Source organism: Rhipicephalus microplus, chromosome X (genome assembly GCF_043290135.1).
Source record: "Rhipicephalus microplus isolate Deutch F79 chromosome X, USDA_Rmic, whole genome shotgun sequence".
NCBI classification, from domain to species: domain Eukaryota; kingdom Metazoa; phylum Arthropoda; class Arachnida; order Ixodida; family Ixodidae; genus Rhipicephalus; species Rhipicephalus microplus.
The window spans coordinates 79,181,615-79,193,728 of NC_134710.1; the positions used below are offsets into that span (position 1 = coordinate 79,181,615).

The window sequence follows — 12,114 nt, forward strand, 5'->3', positions numbered from 1 at the left end:
TTTTTTTATGAACCCCTATTCAAGCATAGGCACACTGGTGTCTTATGATTGATATGTGGCATTTAACATCCAAAAACCACCATATGATAATGAGAGATGCCGTATTGAAGGGCTCCGGAAATTTTGACCACCTGGGGTTCTTTACCGTGCACCCAAATCTGAGCACACCGGCCTACAGCAATTTCACCTCAATCGAAAATGCAGCCACCACAGCCGGGATTCAATCCCGTGACCTGTGGATCAGCAGAAGAGTACTTTAGCCACTAGACCACCATGGCGAGGCACACTGATGTCTCTTATACACATTTGTTTCTCACATCAGTGTCTCTTATAATGGAGTTCAATGGTATATACTCATGCAAAATTGAAGAATTTAGGGGGTTTGACACAGTTGGTGCAGCAGTGAAATTACTGCATATGCCTTTATGTCCTAGTAAAAAATACTTCTACGCTGGAATAACCAGCACAATTAGCATTGGCTACAACATAGGAAGTGTTTGTATAAACCAAGAATAATAACAGCCTGTTATACTACTCTGAAAGACTGCAACAGTCCCTCAACTCTGACCTTATACTGCAATTTGTGACAAACTGACTTCAGGGATGAAGACATGGATGAGGAATTTAATTTGCCTTTCTGAGCATGCCATACTGTTCTATTTTATAAAGAAAGTTTATGATACACATAATCAGAAGCCTGAAAAAAACAATGTATGTACCTTAAACAAGACCTTTGCCTTCAAAAGCCTAAATTACGAATTCGTAGTGCTCAAGAAGGGCTCATTTTGCACAAATGAAAAAACTGTACTGGCCCAATAAATTAGTGTTTTTAATAAAAAAGCCATACAGTCACATATGCATAACCTTTTCCAAGCCTTTTCACAACACTATACTCAGTTTCATACATCAGGTGCAAAGCTGTGGAAGCTATGCAAGAAGATCGGTCAGCAAAATAATTCTACGCGCCTTGTGCTTGGATCTCATTGCTTCAAATGTGGCCTCCATAGTAGACTTCAGTTGCCCGCTGCCGGAACCGATTACGGAGGCCATGATACAAAAAAAACAGACACATTCAGCGAAGCTGAACAACATATTCATGACCATATAAATAATGGGGCTTGTTTATTTCTCTGGCACACAGAATGTATGCTTGTTATTCAGTCAAAGCAAAACGTATTATGGGTAGTAAAATCATTAAACTTTTTTTGGTGCGAGTGCACGTAGTGCAAGAAGTCTTGCCAGTTTCGACAATGTTGCACCTGGTGTATGAAATGAAGAATAGTGGTGTAGAAATGGGCCTAAAACTTCCAACATCATTGCCCCCTTCTTATCACTTATAACCACTGTCACAGTTTGCATTTTTGTAGAAAACAGCTAGTCACAATAACTAAACTAAACATTTACATCAAGGTAAGAGCAACAACCTCAACGGCATACTTAATAGGATGAATTTTCAAGTTCCTTCAATTCAAGATAGGCAGCAGCCTTATTTTCTGTCACCAAAAAATGATAACAATAACATAAAGAAAAAGCAACAACATACTACAAAAAAAAAGACCTGATTCCCTTAAAAAAATTTGGACTGTTATTTTCGGCATGCGATTGACCTACAGCAATAAAATGACTATATTATTAAGTTAATGAGAACACCCTGCACCACTTTTCCTCCACAAATTTTTACAAGGATTAGAAATTTGCTACATACAAAAGCAACAAAATTATTTATAATGTTAAGGTATGTTTTGTGGTTGCTAGACCTTTATTATTTATAAAACTGGTTAATTGTAGCATACATGCATTCTTATAAAATGTAGCAACTTCCAAACAATGTGTCCCAAATTCGCATGATACAGCCAGAAGAGGTTAATGTCAAAAGATACTTATACTGTGCGAAGGGACTAAGTAACAAACTGTTTATTGGACAACAGTAGTTACTTACTGAGCAAACAGTTTCCTGGAATGAACAATGAACTTGAAGATGTATTCTATGCTCTTCATAGCACGAAACAAAAGACTGCCTTCAGTCTCTTGAGTATTGGTGTTGATGTTGTCAATGTAGTACTTCAAGACAACAATAAGTTTGCTGTAAAGTAAATGCATTGAAATTTGTAAAGAAAATCTAGCTTGCACAGAAGCAGGAAAAGGAGTAAGCAAGACACACACACAGCCTCACTTAAAATCCGGTGTTCCAACTGTATCTAGATTTAACAAAAAATAAAGCTGGAAAATATGCTGTAATAAAAATTTCGAAACTTCATGAAAACCAAAAGTAGCTTCTGGTAGTTGTAACCATCAAATATTTCCCTTAGATACCTAGTTGGGACATGATGTTGCCCCCATGATCACCACAAATATAAGAGCGAGAAAGCAATAACTGTTGGTATCAGTGCATTCTGAAAATTACATAAGACATTACATAGACAATGATGGCTGTAAAATGAGTGTGATACATGCACACGAGAAATTTTAACCCAATCATAGTTTCTTTATGAGCCCTATTTTTCCTTTTCCAACTTTAAAAATGTTTTGTTTGCATTCAGTTTATGTTCCCTTGAGAAGCCCGAGTTTGGGGCATAAGGGGTAGGGTACATATTTGATATTACACAGGAACAGATAAGAAACAAATACATTTGCATGCACACATGCAGGTAAAAAGACATACTCAATTATGTATGTACACATACAACATAAGCAATAAATATACGAGTACTACAACTCAGTAGACAATTCATGATGTGTGGCAAAAATATGGATGAGCAGGCTACATCAACAATTTCAGAGGAGTGGTGATTTCAGTCAACTGCTTTGAAGTGAAAATGCGAGGCTAAAAGTTTTTATATATCATAAGAGCTTGTCGTGTAGCCTACTGCGTATCGCTGCCTGATAGAACGCATAATATGAGTGTGATACAGTTAAACATGTTTATAAAAACCTCAATATAACGAACTCCTCGATACAACAAAGTTTTTCTCTTCCCCACTTTTACTCCATAGGAACACATGTATTTGCGACTCTATGTAACAACGTAACAGCGGGAGACGACCTTGACATAACGAATTTTCGCCATGGACAATCTAGGAATTTTGCCCCGAATTTAGTCCTTTTGTCACGAGCATGCGTCTTCCAGGGTTGTCTCACCGCCAACGAAGCGCGAAGCGGCAGAGCACTCGTGGCCCCGGCGACAGGGAGTGCTCATTATTGCACGCGGTTATGCGCGAGGCGAGCAGGCGGGCCTGCGCCTGACGAGCCGGTGTTGCCGCCGTTCTTGCCACCGTGGGAGCATGCGCAGACGTGCCCTTCTCCTTCAAACAAAACAAAACAAAAAAAGAAAAACTACTTTTGCGTGGGCAGTACCACACTTCTAGTTAGCGTCACATATGTCGGGCCGCGCTGGATCCGGAGGGCACTTTACCAAATAGTTTTCTGCGGTATCCTTGTAATTCGCTCTTCACTTTCAACGCCATGCGCACGTACATGGTTTCACTGCACACACAAGGTGTGGCCCCCATGACGTTCAGCTCTGCTTTATTTTTTTTTTAAATGTGGACAATTGTGTCTTCACTACCAAGAAGATGTCAGATTAGGTGCTGATGAAAACTCTTCGAAACCATAGTGACAATGACGGATCGTCAGAGGTCGACACGTCACATGTTTTCGTTTGCTCAGCGAGTTCGGGGGGCCGTGGCCTTCGCAGTTAGCCGATTAGCTCTGGCAACAACATGACGGTGCATTGAAATCAATGCCATAAATGTGAGAGCAACAAATTGTAATGCTACACGAAGTAAGGCTAGCAGCCAGCTCTTTTAGATTCGATATCCTGGAACTCCTAAAAAAATGCTATTGTAGGCAAAAACAGGCCGCTTCAGAAAGAAGTGCTCTTTTCACACAGCCATCGCGACCGCGCCGTTAAAATCAAAGTTCACCGTTGCTACTGGAGCGACCCCCCCCCCCCCCCCCCCTCACGTTTTTTCATGCTCGTTCAATACGGGCGGCTACCTTCCTGTTTGAGTATCCGACGGCAGATCTAACACGCGGGGGACGCTGTATGCGCCTCCAGGCGAGAGAGATGGGCCGGCTCATTTGGTATCTGTTTCAGCAGCACTCGCGCACTTTTACCCGCTCGTAAAAGTTACGATGTGCGGGGGCTTTTTACCAATTTACTTATTTCTTATTTTTTTATTTAGTCAATACTGCCGACTTCTATGCAAAGTCGTAGGTTGGAGTGGGTACATATAAATATGATATTACATTTTCCAATGTAAAAAACATCAGGAAAGACTTATAACAAAAACAATGCGTCGAGGGGAAAAAAACTAGACGAGTTGTAACTTAGAAACATTGAAAACATGAGTCAATGTAACACTTTTTTCCCTTTTTCGATTGTTACGGGACATGACGACGACGGCAAAAACTTCTCAAAAGTGTTCATATAATTGCTATCGTAATAATAACACAGTTTTTTATTGCTAAATAAGTTTTGCCGGTGAGCTCTACATTTAATTCCCCTTTTCTTTATCTGTGTGTTCATTTTTTAAATTTTTCTACTAAACCTGCATATAATGAAATCCTCTTTACAATGCTGGAAATTAGTCAATTTAGTTATCATTATCATCAGCAGCAGCAGCCTGACTACGCCAACTCCATGGCAAAGGCCTCTCCCATGATCTGCCAATCAACCCGGTCTTGTGCTTTCTGCTGCCATGTTATACCAGCAAACTTTTTAATCTCATCCGCCCACCTAACTTCCTGTCTCCCCTTCGTGCGTTTGCCTTTTCTGGAAATCGAGACATTTACCCTTAATGACCAGCGGTTATCCTACCTACGCGCTACATGTTTGGCCCATGTCCATTTCTTCTTCCTAAATTTAACTATGATATCCTTAACCCCTGTTTGTTCCTTGAGCAACTCTGATCTCTTCTTGTCTCTTAAGGTTACACCGCTCATTTTCCTTTCAATCGCTTGCTGCGTCGTCCTCAATTTAAGCTAACCCTCTTTAAGGATCCAGGTTTCTGCTCCATAGGCAATTGCCGGCAAGATGCAGCTATTATATACTTTCCTCTTGAGGGTTAGTGGCACATTACCATTCATGATATGAGAATGCTTGCTGAATGTGATCCACCCCATCCTTACTCTTCCAGTTATTTCACTCTCATAGTTCGGCTCTGCGGTTACTATCTGTCCTAAGCAGATATATTCCTTTACAACTTCCAGCATCTCTCCACCTATTGCTCTTTTCTGCCGAGATTGTTGCACATTACTTTAGTTTTGTGTATATTTATTTTCAGACCTACTCTGCTGCTTTCCCTGTCCAGTTTAGTTATCATGAGTTGTAACTCATCTCCGGAGTTACTCATCAAGGCAATGTCTCTTAGGTTACTAAGATCTCTTAGGTTACTAAGAGAGTATCTTAGGTTACTAAGGTACTCTCCATTACATTTTATCTCTAACTCCTCCTAAGCTAGGGCCTTGAAAACTTCTTGAAAACATGCGGTGAATAGCATTGGAAAAATCCTGTCTCCCTGCTTTAAACCCTTCTTTATTGGGATTCTGTCCCTTTCTTTATGGAGAACCATGGAGGAAGAATCATTTGGGAGGTGCAACTCTGCTCCTTGAGGCAACCAGATAACATCACATGGTCGGAGGGTCAAATTATAGTGGTGGCATCTTGTGACAGAAAAGGGAATAGCCGCCGTTTTGGATACGGTCGCACCTATTGCTCGCGTTCCACCGCAGTCACGGAGCGCTCGGCTGGTAGCGTTGCCTTTTCGTTTTTTTTTTTTTTCGTGGTTGCGGCTTTGCACCGCAAGGCGATGCCAACTGAAATGTCTCCGTGGGAGTATGTAATTTTTGTATTTTATGTGACGTTATCAAGACGCCTGCACACACCCATTCTAACGGGAGTTTCACTTCCTGATGATTTCTACCTGCGTGTGGAGAACTATAGCCAGGTTTAACTGTATGCTAGAAACATTTAAGAGCTTTAAAAAACTTCTTATTACGACCCAAGGAAGCAATATGGCCACTTAGAGTGAGGTTAAAATGGCCTTATAGTAATTGCCATAATGTGATGCTAATGTTCTGTGAGTGGTATGGAGACCAGACAAAAAAAAGTGGAGTAATTTTGAACTGCTGCAAGAGTGTCAATAAGATACACTTGATGAGGATACCAGACAATGAAACCACAGTAATCAAGTTTCAGTCATACGAGTGATGTGCAGGCAAGTAATTTTACATGATTTGTAAAGTTCCGCAGATGTTTTAGGAAACAATAGTTATGTAGAAGGTGAGACCAAGTTATAAGCATGTTTACACCAAAATAGGTCACTAGTGAAACTAACGACAATGACAGTGGTAGGTGTTACTGTGGTTAATTCCAGAGGCAAGCTATTGATTGTGCACTTGAGAAGAGCACAGCCAAGTATGAATTACATAGGTTTAGGTATGTTACCATGTTTTACGGATGTCATGAAATCAGAGCTTCACTTTTCTGAAATATTACCAAGGTCATTCTGAAGCATTTTTTTGATCATAGGTACTAAGAACAGAAAGGAGATAACAGCCATCAGCGAACATACATACATTAGAGGATAAATTCACAAGTCAGAGGCATGAATTAAAAAGAGAACCAAGCCGAAAACAAATCCTTAGGAGTCACGCCGCAATAATCAATATACTGTAGACAGAATGTGTCATTTATAACAATACATTGCAGTCAATTGCTGCAGCAAAACTTTTGTAATCTTTATTAGGGCAGTAAGACGTAAATTTAGCTGGGAAGGAGCATTTTACAAGCAATCATTGATGAAGGACATCATCAAATTGTTTAGTATAATCAAGAAAAAAAATTAGGGGACTGCGATAGCAATATTCTGTTCCTAGTGCGTACTTCAAACACTCAGTGTATGAAATCTTTTCGAACTTTCTATGCACCCACTACGTGGCATTAAGGGTGCAGTGTGTACCTTCTGTAGTGGGTGACTGTTAAAGTACGAGATCATTATGATAATGCTATGTTCTGAAATCCGATGGCAATTTACGCTTGAACCACACACTATTACAGCAATATTTCCTGTTGTATTGTGAAGCGTGTATACAGGACGAGCGTGTTTGTAAAGCATAGAAGTTACTTTCGCTGCATTTCCAAGCAGATAAAGCAAGTTTCATTTTGACAAGCAGAGGCATGGCTGTGCGATAGAACACGTACGTGCCACGCAAACGACCCGAGTTCGATCTCCACTCATACCCAGAATTTTTTATCATTTATCTTACTTGCACCGTTCTCGATTTTTCAGTCATGCAAAGATGCTCGATTTTTCGGTCACGCAGAGAAGATAATTTTTCCCTTATAACCAACTACGCCGATGCCAGGATTTCTGCAAAACGAGCTCTTTAACGATATCAGGTTAAATTTTCCCTGTAAAACGGTACCACTTCCTGAGGAGACTATGATGTGTTCTAAACAAAAATAAGGGGAGCTAAACAGAATTATGGGAACAGATCTGAATAAGATATGCAGAGACCTCTCACAGGCAACATGATTCCATTACAAAGACTGCCCTGTACACCATCACATGTGTGCATTGGTGGACCTTGTGACATGCTCCACACACACTCGTATTAACAAAAACACTGTGTAGACATCACTCCAGCCTGTATACAAACCACAAAGAAAAAGAGAAATAAGGGCAAATTTGGCTTACTTGTAAGCTAATGTAGCACTGAACGTTTCTTCAATGTACAAATCTAACACTGGTTTGAAGTGCTGGTACTTGCGATCAGAAATGAGGCCAATGATGAAAACCTGAAAAAAAAAAAAAATGGTCTTCAGCTTGACACAATTGGACACACCTTCAAGAAAATGAATGCTTAAATCAGTGGTTCTCAAATGAACTTTCGCGGAGCCATCTTAGGGGTTTTCTGTGATGCCATCGCTTGCGAAAAAAAAAGAAGTTCTTGGAGGCGAGTTTTGAAACATTCTCAACAAGATCATCCGGCTGCCCTAACACCTCAATTAGAAAATTAAACTGTTACGTCAGCCATAATAGCGCTGCATTTCCTTCGCCTGTCCAGCACTTTTGCTAACCAATTTGCAGGAAGTGCTCGACGCCATGGTCAAAATTACTTTACTCTACGCAACATTTTTTGTAACCCTACATTTTAACCTACACTTAAAAATAGCACCCAGCCATACTGATTACCTACATATGTACTGACTACACTGCGCAATATGCAGATGCATGGTGATGCTGTAGCCTGTAGCGACTTCAGCTGTTTCAAAATTAGTTTCGAACCGAGACTAAGTATCATGAACGACAACAGATGGGAGGACAAGGTGTTTTGGTATTTGCATGGAAAGAGCGCTGACTCAAAGTTTAACAAAGATAGGAGTCTCATGAGCAAGTACAATATGACTGGCAGCGTACCCGGTGTGGTGACAAAAACATAAAACTATACGTCATAGATGTTGAAGAAAAAGAAACTGTATGGCAGCAATAAAATGTGTCTGAGTAACTACACAGAGGTTTAAGATGAAATAAGCAAGGATACATTTTACGTTAGTTCAAGGGGAAGAATTTCGCTCTTTGAAGGGACATTGGCAAGTGTAGCGGTGAATAGAGATTAGGTAAAGAAGAAAAAAAAAAAACTCGTTTTCACTGTACACCCATGGAGAGGGTAAGAAAAGAACAACAGAGCATGTTTCAATTGACAGTGAAAATACTATATACGCTCGGGTGTATATTAGGGCGGTAACATTTATAAAGCCTTGGGTTTTAGGGACAACACTGGAAAAGTGAACGGGTCGGCAATAGAACAAAGTAAAAGACAACTGTAGAATTTGTGGCGAAAAGCAGGCAGAAAAGAAAGCAGGAAAACTGACATTTACGTGCTCAAACATGGGGTGTGAATTTAGGAGGCTTTATTTTTTTATGAAAAAAGAGCATTTACTCAACTGTAAAAGATCATAGAGTAGTAGTAGTAGTAGTAATAATAATAATAATAATAATAATAAAATCCTGAGCTTGGCAAGTCACAGCCTTGTCATAAAAAGAGACTATTTCATCTATTTATCTACATTGATTGATATGTGGGGTTTAACGTCCCAAAACCACTATATGATTATGAGAGACGCATCTATTTATCTACAGTCATCGAAAAAATATGCATGGTCCCTTATGCATTCACCTAAGATGGCTCGAAGGTGAAGGCAGTCTTCTTTTTCTTTGTCTTTTGACTCTAGTCTATTGACTGACCCGAATGATTTCTGCACCAAGTGTGGTCTTTCATAGCCTCATCGCAAACTTTCAGCACCTCTTGTGTCTCCGGGATGTGCCCACCTATGACCATGTGACGGCAACATGTGATGACATCATTTGATGTTATACTGTGATGTCTCTAGCTATCTAGCTAACGTCACAATGAGTTCATGATGACAAAAATTATAGTGATATGTGATGTCTCGATGACGTCATGAGGCGATGTCATTATATTATGATGGTTTTTCGCAGCACTCATTTTGACGCTAACAATCACTTTCGTGTTTGATGAGACATCTAGGGCTCTCGCCTTAATAACTGTAGTTGACCACCATCACAAAATTTAAAGGCCCCTCCTTGCAACAAAGAAATGAAAGACGACAAAGAAGGGAACAACCACTCACGAGAAAAAATATATATTAGCAGTAGGATGTGTGACATGTGAATTAATAAAATTGCAATTTTATCCAAAAGAAGATTTAATTTTTTTAATCTCTACAGGAATGTAACCCTCCCATATGTCACGCATATCTTCCACATTTTTCACAGATGTGATAGGCAAAATGTTGAAATTACTCTATGTCATATAATAAAATTGTATTACTGCCCTACAACCCAACACTGGCCAAAAAAATATCGAAAATACTTTACAAGTAGGTTAATTACCCTACTGTTGGCAACCCTGCTGTCCAGTGTTGATTAATATGTGGGGTTTAACGTCCCAAAACCACCATATGATTATGAGTTGGCCGTAGTGGAGGGCTGCCGAAATTTCAACTACCTGCAGTTCTTTACCGTGCACTCAAATTTGAGCACATGGGCCTACAACATTTTCCCCTCCATCGGAAATGCAGCCACCACAGCCGGGATTCGATCCCCTGACCTGTGGGTCAGCAGCCGAACCACTAGACCACCGCGGCGGGGCTGCTGTCTAGTGTTCCTTTTTTTTTTTTAATATGGTAGTGAGTATGTCTCATGACCACATAAGATTGGGATGACATTAAAACAGCTGTGAGCGAGCTTGCATTGTTGTATTGATCAGACCATGAACTGTGTATTTCTGCATACACTTCACATTCATTTACTTTACAAGGTCTCATTAAGAGGGAAAAAAAAGTGATTAATAGTGCCAAGCTGTGGCATCAGTTGCAAATACGTTCAACAAAGTTTATTCAATAATAAATGGCTGGGTGTTACACTAGCATAGCACATCTTTAGTATTATCACAAACAACAACCAAACATTTTTGTAGCACCTACCCTTGAAAAAAGTTTTGCAGTGTTGGATTATTCATTGTCTGCACTACACTAAGAACCTTAATGAATACCTGGGCAGTGTCATGCCATCCTTCTGATGGCCTCCATTACATAGAAGGTCTCCTAAGGTTGCCACTAGGCTAAGCCTTAAGGAGTACTGACACCAATTTTTAAAATTTTGGGATTGTTGCTTCAAATAAGATCATTGATTTCGAGAACCCTAAAAAAAGTACTGTGGTGGCTGGGAGTGCAGTGCATATATTTTTGATACCGCTACCTTAAAAGTCATTTTCAGTTCCGATATCAACCGGATGGCTTCTCCATGACTTGCCATGGCAGTGTAACGTTACGGGAAAACAGTAATTCACAATGTATTAGCAGCAGATGTGCCCTCTGCTTATTGTACATGTAAACAACAATGAGTGCATTGTTTCCAACAACCCCAACAGTGCTTTCTGCAATTCAGGCTGCATGCAGGACATAGAGTTCGCAAACTCAGTGTACCCGACTTGGCTCGGGATGATGTCCGATGTCGTGGCGTGGCCTACTGATGCTCAGCGACAAAAGCTTTAAAATCAAATGAAATATTTTACAAGTGCTGGCAGACTCCAGTGAGGGGAGAGTGTTAACACTGTATACCAAGCAAACGAAAAATGTCTCATCTCAAAATCCAGCCGGTACTTCTCGGTACATACTGTTACATCTTATGAGTGCTAATCAAAAGAGGTTGAATACAAGCCATAAAGCAACATTGCAATCTTACCAGGGCTTCAAAAACAAGATTGTCATACAATTCAGAGTCCGAGTTCTTCATCAAAATGTCAAACAAGGCATCCAAAATGTCTTGGAGGAACTGGAATACAAAGTATTACGCTCAAGTGAGTGCACTGCTGTAAATAATGGTAAATAAAGCCATGCATGTGAGTGCTAGTTTTTATTATTCATAAAACACATCTTTTTGTCGTAAAAAACCTGCTGTTTCAGAGGCTATTTTGTATACAGTATTAGACACACTTGTAACAGACTCATGAGTTCATTAAATAAAACATACAATATACTAGTGCCCCAACTTCAGTCAATCATATGTGTTTGCGTAATTCAGTGCTAACAGCTGGAGCAACAAGCATAGGTAAGAGAACATAACACCAACTATCAATCAGTGACAAGTGTCACGCACTCAAATAAAAGGAGCAAAACACACATGAAATTTATTTTGCCGGAAAAAAAAATGGACCCAAACGATGCCTCGAAAATGTGTATGAATGTAGTTGTGATGCACAGTACCTTTACAACTTCCTCACCATCGACCTTCATCAGTGCATGGAGATTCTTTTCCAAGTTATCAGGCAGAGTCCACCACTTTAGGAGGCCAAGAAGGTCAACTATAAGAAAGCGAAAAATGACAGTGCACACAGACAATTGGCTTAAAATTATCATCTTTCAATGAATATTTGTAAAGAACACATCTTACATTAGCCCAAATATGGTAATTGGACTTGCGAAAAACCCACAAGTATTTTAATACTTAAGGAATAACTAAAATAATAAACTGAATAATTATATTTAATAAAATAGATTTCTCCACTTTAAATAAGCACTCTATG

At 39.8% G+C, this 12,114-nt stretch overlaps 1 protein-coding gene across 2 annotated transcripts in view; it reads right to left on the reverse strand.

The window, feature by feature from the left end:
- Positions 1-12,114, reverse strand: part of mbc (dedicator of cytokinesis protein myoblast city) — a 127,293-nt gene that overhangs the window by 79,338 nt on the left and 35,841 nt on the right. For both annotated transcript variants that reach the window (XM_037427100.2, XM_037427099.2), the window contains exons 19-22: positions 11,795-11,892; positions 11,274-11,363; positions 7,701-7,801; positions 1,940-2,083 (exon numbers count right to left, since the gene is read on the reverse strand). In XM_037427100.2, coding sequence (XP_037282997.1) covers positions 1,940-2,083; positions 7,701-7,801; positions 11,274-11,363; positions 11,795-11,892 — 433 coding nt within the window. The remainder of the gene's footprint in view (positions 1-1,939; positions 2,084-7,700; positions 7,802-11,273; positions 11,364-11,794; positions 11,893-12,114) is intronic.